Source organism: Xiphophorus maculatus, chromosome 10 (genome assembly GCF_002775205.1).
Source record: "Xiphophorus maculatus strain JP 163 A chromosome 10, X_maculatus-5.0-male, whole genome shotgun sequence".
NCBI classification, from domain to species: domain Eukaryota; kingdom Metazoa; phylum Chordata; class Actinopteri; order Cyprinodontiformes; family Poeciliidae; genus Xiphophorus; species Xiphophorus maculatus.
In genome coordinates this window covers 22,978,168-22,988,472 of record NC_036452.1, presented here as the reverse complement: position 1 = coordinate 22,988,472, position 10,305 = coordinate 22,978,168, and the positions used below count along the sequence as shown (strand labels likewise).

At 41.1% G+C, this 10,305-nt stretch overlaps 1 protein-coding gene across 1 annotated transcript; it reads left to right on the top strand.

Moving 5' to 3' along the window:
* The first annotated feature begins 1,434 nt into the window (after window positions 1-1,434).
* Window positions 1,435-5,384, top strand: LOC102222031 (formin-like protein 20). The gene is made up of 5 exons (XM_023341380.1): window positions 1,435-1,876; window positions 2,057-2,224; window positions 3,310-3,489; window positions 3,590-3,648; window positions 4,649-5,384. The coding sequence occupies exons 1-5, from the start codon at window positions 1,733-1,735 to the stop codon at window positions 5,277-5,279; spliced, it is 1,182 nt and encodes a 393-aa protein (XP_023197148.1). The 5' UTR covers window positions 1,435-1,732; the 3' UTR covers window positions 5,280-5,384.
* The last annotated feature ends 4,921 nt before the right edge of the window (window positions 5,385-10,305 follow it).

Below are 10,305 nucleotides of genomic sequence, written 5' to 3'. Positions count from 1 at the left end.
TTTCCAAAATACACGATCAATTGCTCAACTCTGACCACCTGAAAAGGCTTTAACCTTTAAACTGTCAGGATGTTGGGGGAACATTTTAAAGACACATCAACAACTGCACGGCCAAGAGTCAAATTGTAATGCAACGTTTTCTGCATTTTTTTTTATTGATCTCTTCTTATAAAGACATTTAAGTTTTGTATTGACTGAAAATAGGCAGAATCAGTGCTGAGGAGTTAGAAATGACACTGAACATCACTTGTAGGATGGGATGGGGGAAAAAACAACTTCTGGACTCCAGACTGTTTACACAAACCCGTTAGAATCTGACAATAAAGAGGTCTGGCACTTGTGAAAAGTACAACTTGTATTTGAATGTATGCAGTCTGCTTCTGTTAATGTTCTCCTCCACATCAGTGCTGTCGCCAAAGTTCGGAACGGCCAGTGTCTTTTGAAGATAGTGGAGAGGAAACTCCAAAAGTAACTACAGGAAGCTCTTCAGAAAAAAAAAAAAAAAAACCTGCAAGCGATGCAAAATTTACAAACAGCTGGAAATGAGAGGGGTGAACAACTTTTAAAGGAAAATTGTTCAAAATCAATGTCGGATGTAGCATTTCCCTGCTCCTGAACTTTGGAACGTTAAGCTGATATCATCACATCTTCCAGTCCTGTGGAGGAAATGTTTGTCTCATGCAAATTCCAAAGCACTGAGCTTGTGTCGCTGACAGAAGGAGGAAAGCAGTTAATGGCTTGAGTGGAATGGCGAGGAAAAAAAAATGCATGCATCAAAGGACGATATAAGCTGAAGCTGAAAGAATGGCATTTAAAACTGAAAGGAGAAAAACCGATGTGATATGCAATCTAAGAATGAAAGAAAGTACTATGCAACAACGCAGGAACAATATAGGAACAGAATATTTTAAAGTCTAAATTTAAGTCATGAAGAGATCTGAACTGATTCTGTACGTGAAGTGAAAAATAAATGTAAAGATGTAAAAACACGCCAAAATTTCTCCACAATGATGTAAAATCTCAATGATATCAGTGAAGTGACAGCCAGTAAGCTTAGGGAAAAACACACATTAATAGCTTGATTTGGAGAACTTCTTTTCCTTTGTAATTTTAAAACAGTTTTGTTTGTTGAGTAAAGACAAATGTTTTACAATTACAAAGGAAAAAAGGTCAAGGTAATTTTATTTATATAGCACATTTTCAGCAACAAGATAATACAAAAAGGCTTTGAAGAATAATTTTTTAAAAATTGTAAGAATTTACAGATTCTTAGATTCTGTACATTTTCACAGATCTGTGAAAATCTGCAAGTTTTCTACGTCACTCGGAGTTCCGGGATGTAGAAGTCATTTCTTTGGGCAACACTGACCTCTGGTGGACTTTCCGAATATCGCTGGTGGAGTTTTACGTTGCTTAGAGACGCATCGGAAATAATAAAGTAGTTTCGCTGTTTGAGTTGGCATTGTGTAAAAAGAAAGAACACACGCATATATTAGTTAAAGGAGACAGATGTTTCCTGTGTTTTTTTGTGGAGTGACTGGCGGTCCGCCTGGAGCTGCCCTTCCCTGAGAACAGCTGCTCTCAAATCTCTCCCCTGCGGGATTTTCCGCGTTCTCCAGCGACACAAACACCTCCCTGCGTGGACCGGGGGAAAAAACCCAAAACTTTTTCATCCTCACCAAACAGCGTCTGTTGGCTTCCCATTTAGTAAACTTCTTTTTTTTTAACAGCCATGGGAGAAATGACAGCACCAAAGAGCTTCTCAGAAGTTATAAGTCAGATATTACAAGAGGCGCCGGCTGCCAGGAAAGATCTGATTGATAACCAGAGCAACCTTCTCCGAGTGGCAGAGTACTGCGAGAACAACTACCTCCAGGTGAGCGAAGACCATTGTGAGCATCGAACAGCATTTAATCAGGCATGATTTGATGTGTGTGTGTGTGTGTGTGTGTGTGTGTGTGTGTGTGTGTGTGTGTGTGTGTGTGTGTGTGTGTGTGTGTGTGTGTGTGTGTGTGTGTGTGTGTGTGTGTGTGTGTGTGTGATAATGTTGCCACAGGCGGATGATCCGACCAAAGCTGTGGAGGAGACCAAGGCTCTGACCACCCAGGCTTTAGCCAGTGTCACCTACCAGATCAACAGCGTGGCCAGCACCGTGCTCAGGCTGCTGGACTCCCAGGCCATGCAGATCAAAGACATGGAGTCTTCCGTCAACCTGCTGTCACTGGTGAGACAGGAACAACCCCGTCACCACACAAACTCTCAAACCCTACCCACTGAAGACAGCTGTAAACTGGTAAAAAAAAAAAAAAAAATCCTCAAAAAGGTCGTTACATTAATTTTATTTTAAAGTGAGGCTTCAGTGTCACGGAAGATTATAAAGCAACAACATTTCGATACATGTATGTCTATGTCTATGTACTGGACTGTGTACTGTATAGTTGCTTGTGGTTCTTTTTGCATGAATTACTGCATCAGTGCAACGTGACAAGGAGGAGAACATACCTTAGTGCTGGTCTTAAAGGGTCAGTATTATGTAGTTTGAAGCCATTTTATTGCACAATCAAGTAGCTGTTACCTTCAATGATACAATACATACAATGATACAATACAATGATACAATGATATTCAATGACACTATATATATATCAGTTTTAAAACTGATATATATATAGTGGAAGAAGGTAGAAAATAGTGCACAAAAGTGTCTGTGACTGATGGACAACTTTCAAGTAAGTACTCCTGTGTAGAATATAATATGTTTATCAAAAATATATTTTGCATTGTTTTTTTTAGTACTCTATTTTTCTAAGAAGGAAGATGTTGGGTTTTCATAATCATAAATGCTATTTAATGTTTAATGAATCTATTTATATGAGGTTAGGTTTTTATTCAATTACTGAAATAACTGAACATACAGATAATGTAATTTAATCAATGTGCTACGCTAGTTTTGCTCTCTCTCTCTATAAGGAATAATATTCCATACGTAGATTAAATAAACCTATCAAATGAAGCTGCTCGTTTTATATTTTTGCTTACATCTGTGCATCCAATCAAAATAGGAATGAATAAATGATGTCAGTGTAATAAGAAATGTTGCTGTTGCAGTAGGACTAATTGTTTCTTTTCTGTTTTAAGTAAAAGTAATTCAGTCATTCAGTTATTTTAAATGAAACATGTAAACGAAGGTAAAGTGTATTTTTATTCATGGTTATGACCATCATCTTGTCTTGCACCAGGTCAGACTCCCTCATTTAGTCATGGCAGATTGTGGCTGTTTGTAGTTTAGTCGACTGTGTTCTGATCCAGGCTGCTGCCATCCACTTGGAGAACGTGGCAAGGAGGGAGATTGGTGCCTTCACCACACCCAAAGACAAGACCCGATCCAAACCCTTGGCCCCGCCCCCTTCAGGCATAGAGCAGGAGACGGGTTACATGAGAACTCCGATATCATACACCATCTTGGACACCGTTGGACACTATTTCCAGGTGAAGTACGCTTCAGTTTGAGAAATATATGATCTTTTTCGTAGTTTGTAGACTTTCATTGACCTTCTACCCACCAAACTCCCAAAACCCCAACCTGCAGGTCAAAGAGCAGCAGCCCAGCAAGAACACACAGACGGAGCAAGCTGAAGAACACTTGGTGTACGTAGACATAAATCTCATCTCTCCGCAGTACAGAGACCAGCCATACTGTACTTTGTACAACAAACTTCAAAGCTTTTCATTGGACTCTTGTCTGATAGGTAGTGCAAGGTTTTGAAGGGAAACGAAAATGACAGAGTTTTTCAACATTCATTTTATAGACAATTTGAGGTGTGTCTCTACTAGGTTTGCCCATCTAGAAACTTAAATCTTCATCCATTCTTCTTGGTCTTGGAAGTTCCCGGCTTTGTCTTACTCTCGGAGGGTCTAGTCTTGGTCTTGAAAGGTACGGCCATCGTCTTGGTGTTGATTTTGGAAGGTGAATTCTTGATCTTGGAAGGTCGGATTGGCAGGTGTGGTCTTGGTCTTGAGGGTCTGGTTTTGGGTTTGGCTCTGGAGGATGTGGTCTTGGGTTTGGTCTTGGTCTCAGACACATCGGCCTGTTCACCATTGTGATGGTGTGATCAGAGCAATGGGAGTTGGTAGACTGTCATCACACAAATCATTTTAAATGTAAGTCATAAGGTCCAAATGTACTTTTATCTGACAGTAGTGCCTTTTTGCTGTGTTCCCTACATGGCTTGCAGAAAACTCCTAACTTGGCCGTTTCTTTCTGATCTGTCTGCCGTGTTCCTCGGTCGTGTGGATTCTGTGTGATCACTAATGTTCTCTGAACCTCTGAGGTCGTCACAGAACAGCTGTGCATATACTGAGAATAAATTAGACAGGTTAGTAGACCTTGTTTACTAACTAGATGTCTTTTAAATGAAATTGATATACCTAGAAATGATTTTGGATCAAGATAAAAGCCAGATTAGAGGAATGCTTGACCAAAATATGTCCTGTTGAGACATTCTTCCACCTAAGCTGTGGATCCCTACAGAGTTACAGTTTCTTTTGTTACTGTATTGATGTGATATAGAGATATATTTTTGATAACATCTGATTTAACTGAAGCTGATGTAGAAGTCCTGACTGCTGTCTTGTTGTGCCTCAACAGGTTGACCCACGGCATCGCCGTACCTCTACCCTCTGTTCCCACTAAGCCCACAGTGAACAGCCTGCCTCCCCCTCCTCCACCTGCTGCTGCCACAAACCTGCCTCCTCCTCCTTCCTCAATGGACACTGGCCTCCCTCCTCCACCCTCCTTTCCATCTCCCTCCAATCTCCCCCCACCCCCTCCTCCACCGGCCATCGGCCTATCGGACAACAGCTTCCTGCCACCCCCTCCACCTCCTCCTGGCAGCAGCACCCGTCCACCTCCTCCTCCTCCTCCTCCTCCAGCCAGTGGTGTACCACCACCACCCCCTCCACCTCCTCCTGGCAGCAGCACCGGTCTACCTCCTCCTCCTCCTCCTCCTCCAGCCAGTGGTGTACCACCACCACCCCCTCCACCTCCTCCTGGCAGCAGCACCGGTCTACCTCCTCCTCCTCCAGCCAGAAGTGTACCACCACCACCCCCTCCTCCACTGGCCATCGGCCTGCCGGACAACAGCTTCCTGCCACCACCTCCACCTCCTCCTGGCAGCAGCACTGGTCCACCTCCTCCACCTCCACCTCCACCTCCTCCTCCTCCACCTCCAGCCAGAGGTGTACCACCACCACCCCCTCCCCCACCACCTCTCTTCTAGATGGTAGATTGTGTCACTCAGGGTTTTGCTAATTTTGAAGCAGAACTAAAGCAAAGTGTGTGTGGGTGTGCAGGCGTGGGGGTGTGTGTGTGTGTGGAGGGTGTGCAGGCGTGGGTGTGTGTGTGTGTGTGTGTGTGTGTGTGTGTGTGTGTGTGTGTGTGTGTGTGTGTGTGTGTGTGTGCGTGTGTGTGTGCGTGTGTGTGTGTGTGCACGCGTGCAGGTGTTTGAACCCTGAGCTGTTTCATCTGTGATTAATACCAAAGCGTTAGCCCGAAGTGACATTTTCTGGTTTAGAAAATCCCTCCTTCAGCATTCTGTGCGTACAGAAGGTGAGCGGCGGGGATCGTCCCAGCGTGTCCCGACGGCGCCTCCACCGCATTCCTTCAAAACAAGCTGAAACAGGGATTCCTGGCTTCCTGTCATCAGCTCTTCCATCACTTTTTCCTCTTTCCCATAACGTCCGTGCCTCATCGTAATGAGGATTACTTCAAACTGCACGGTCTGCGGCTCGGCCCCGGCAGCGGTCACTTTCCTGTCTGGTCAACGTGATCCTAAGTCTCTAACACTGGGAGCTTTGACCTCAGTGTGCTCTGCGTCTTTAAACAGGCCACTGAGGGTGTGAGCCGTCTGCTGCAAGTCATATTTAAAACCTCTATAATTAAGTGCATTTACTGTACCTGACAGCGTCAGTACTGTACAAATAAAGATCTAGACGCAGATAAATATGAAGGGGAACTTTTGAAGTTAAATCGATTTAATCTGAGAGAAAATGGATTCACTTCAGCTGCCCGAGAGAAAATTAGGTTTTTTTTAAGTTTCAGATTTTAGGGTTTTTTAAGAATTTTGTTTTAGAACAATACTTTTGTTCAGTATTTTTAAGATATTTTGCTATGTTACTACCACAAAAATCCATGTGCAAACTGAATGAAAATGAATATGTTTTTAAACCATTTTTGCAGACAGAAATCAGCTGAGTGAGTCAGTCTGTCGCTCCAGGTTTGTCTCTACCAGATTTGACAAACTCAACAGTTTGCCGACTCTTATAAAATGCCTGAAATTCACCCAGATTTAATGAAGAGTGTCTGCAAAAGGGCACGTTTTTAATATTTGAATGCAGCTTCTCAATTTCATTTAGCGCTAGACTTTGACTGGACCATTGTAAAAAATATGTTGGGGCTCTTCTACTGATGGAAGGTGAAACTCGGTCTCTGATCAGTTGCAGATTCTAGCAGGTTTTCTTCCAGAACTCTCTTCGATTTAACTTCATTTATCTCATCTCTGACCAGCTGCCCTGTTCAGGCTGGAGAAACGGATTCCCTCAGCATGACACTACCAGAACTTTGTCTCACCTTGTGGAGGATTATTGTGTAAAGGATTCTTCATAAATTCAAGAAAATAGCTTTGCATTTAAGGTTGTTAAAGCAGGTCAGCGACACTCAGTCACATTTTCTTCCTCTGTTTTCCTCAGAGAGTTGAAGAGTGGAAGAAGAGTGCAGCACAATAATGCTGTGCTGTTTGTGCTGCATTATTGTGCATATATAAGCAGATTCAGATTTTTTAAAAAAGAAAAGAAATGAATTTGTTTAGGTGATCAAAAAGTTTAAAAAAAAATATGCATAAATTATCTCAAGTTCAGGTTATTTTTTTAGAGCCTTTACACCAGCATTATGCTTATCTGACTAGAGCGTAGTTAAAGTTTCCCATTCCTTCAAGCTGATACATTCTCTCTTCTTGCTGATTCCTCTAGACATTACGTGTTTTAATATGTCCAGATGTGTCAACAGTTTTGTTTATCCCAGAACAAACTTCTGTGTATTTTAAAAAAGATTTTATGTGACAATGCAAAGAACTGACTTTGTTTTGTAAAGTGGAAACAAGTGAATTCATCCTACTTTATGTTTTGAAAACTTTTTACCAATAAAAAAAAATGGAAATTGTAAAATGCGTTGTGAATTTGGATTTACCTTCTGTTGTTCTAATACACCCAAATGAAACCCAGTGGAACCAGTTGAATGGATTGAAAGTAACTGGAGGAGCTGCTGAGATCCATGGATCATGTTGAGCTGCTGACGCTCCACTGATCTGGACATCATGGAGGAACGGTGGGAGGAAAGACACTGCTTTCAGCAGACAGAGATGTCAAGGAAGAGACCAAAATGAAACCAAGCTGGGAAATCTGACACCCTGAACACACAACACAGTGAGGCACGGTGGTGGCAGCATCATGGTGGTACTGCACTGAGCTGGAGCAAAGAAGAAAGGCAAAAAAATCACTCTGGATATGAACTTTGGCTTCGATTATGAACAGCTGAGTTGCTTAGATTATTCTGATGCTCATTGGTTATTCACACGTCATTATTACTCTCATTATTATGTGTCAGTAAATTTTCTCGTCCTGTTAAGAGTCAGTTTGCAATCATTTTGTTTTATGTAACAGAATTTATTTGTAGGTATTTTTCAGCACAGTAAATTGAATAACATGTTTTTCAATGACAAATTTCTGATAATTATTGATTATGTTTTGCATTAAATATGTCAGGATTAAATAAGTGTTCACTTCTTGCTACTCCTTTTCAAACAGAAAATTAGTGAGATTTTGTTCTCGGTTATGTTTGCAGGTGTTTTTTGTCGTCTTACTGGTTCTTTGTTTTCTTAAATAAAGACAAAATATGGAAAGCCACCCCAAAGAAACAAATTAACTAACCTGACATCATGCTAAATGCAAACGGAAATCACGCTTTTTAGACTCTTATCTAAAACTTATTTTATATTGTTTATAGAAAATAATTACTGCACTGCACACAGAACCCCCAAAAACATGTTGAATTATGTGGTTGTGACAAAATGTGTAAAAGTGCCAGGGGTTTGAACGTAGCTCTGTACAGTAAGTGTGACAAAGAGTGAACACACCCCTCTGTGGCATGACAGCAATGCTGTAAACGTTGCTCACTCTGCCTCCTTCATGTGACACATTATCATTTGACAGCAGCTCAGGCTCTGGATGACTTCTGGATGTTTGGGATTCTCAAACAAGGTAAGATCAGTCTCTAAAACGTCCAAAGTCTAATTATTACATATGTGATGAGATAATAGATCTGAGACTGAGCTTCACTTGTCGCCTAAGGTTTCAGGATGAATGTTAGAAATGTTGGATCTCAGATACTGCCGGTCTGTTCTGAACGTTTGTGTGAGGGAAATGTTGCCGGGTCACTTTAGATCATAATCATTTGACTGGGGTGTGTCAGTATCAGCTGGGATATTAAGGACATTGTTTCCTAATTTGGCTACAAATTGCATCAATCTGTTCAGTTGTTTCCTATTGATTTAGTGAGGAAACAGAAAACGTTTTGCTCAGCAGGTTGGTGAAATGATGCGCTACGTCTCTCAGTGATGCCAGCAGGTCGACTTAAGTCCAGCTGTGACTGAAGGATGTTTCGAATAATGTGAGTTAACAATGAATTCAAGATGGAGTCCGTCTGAGCTCCAGAGTTTCTGTGTGAAAATAAACTATTTGTTCCCAGTTTGCCGGTGGCAGTGATCTCCATCGCGGCCGTCCTCCTCTGCTTCTATCATCACTTGAAGAAGAGGAGAGAACAGCGCGACGCCACGGTAACGATGCAAGTCCAAGCAATATGCAGACCAGAGGACCAGGAAGTGGACACAGAGTTCGACCGACGTACTCCAGGCTACAGCGCCGTGGAACACCCGCCTCCATACTCACTGGTGAGGACGGATAAGTTGCCTCCAATGTTACATCACATTAGCCCAAAATTAACTTTCCAGTCAATATACACTTGTGTTTGAGAACAAAAAAACTAAAGAAAAAACTAAACAGACGTAAATCTGAATAATGAAATACACAGAAATTGTTTTTGTCAAAAACAATTAGAGTGAAACTAGCATGAAACCTGAAGGAACCTTCTGTGGCGGTTTTCACCAAGTCACAAATGAACAGCAATAATTCAGTCATAAAAGAAAAAATGTGGGGTTCATATTTTCACCACGTCATTCATTCACCTATAAATATCACAATTTCAAACCAACTATTTAGTGAGGTAACTAAATATATTGGAGATAAATATTCAGTTTGCAAACTAAATATTTACTTAGTAAACTAAACATTTAGCCTCAAAGTAAATATTTAGATTGCTAAACAACAGATTTTGGAGCCAAATGTTTACTTTGTAAAATAAATATTTAGCTTCCTATTTCAATATTTTATTTCATAAATGAATGAATAACATGGTTATAATGATTTAAAAAACAAGCCTCTTTTCTCTTCTAACCCAGATTATTTCTGTTAGTTTGTGACTGTGTATTTTAAGCGACAGCGCCCCCTAGCAGTGAGCGACTGTGGCTCAGTGGAAGTTGCAACCTGGAAGTTGTGGCTTTAATTTCAGGTTCCTCTTGTTACACATTGATGTTAGTCTGGGAAAACACACTTAGCCCTCCGTTGCTTAGCAACCTGTATGGAGAACTTGTGAGTGCAGTTGGATGAATTGTTGATTTAAATAAATCGACACAAAAAACTGAAAGTGACCCTTTACGTCTATCCCATGCAGGTTGACCCCAAACTGGCCCCGCCTCCATACCGCATGTATCCAATAGCCCCGCCCCTTGCTTCTCATTGGATGACTCCCCTGGAACATCAACAGCTGACCCCACCTGCCTTACCCTGCAACCAGCACCGCTCACGGAGAGCATCCTTCAGCTGAACAGTCAGATTTTATTTGAAATATTAGAAGAAAATACATTTAACTGGTTTTCAAAATATTCTACTACTGAAAAAAAAACCTGATTCAACTCCCTTTACTCCAATACCCCAAAATAAAACCCACAGGAATGAGTCAAAGTATTGACTTATGGCTCAATACAAAAGCGTGCTACACTTTTCAGATTTAATTTTATTTTTGTTTTAGTTTAAAAACCATTTATCATTTTCATTTCACATCATTTGTGTCGGAGCGTTATAAAAAACTGCAAATAAACCAAAGTTTTAGATTCAAGTGAGATGAAAAATATATTT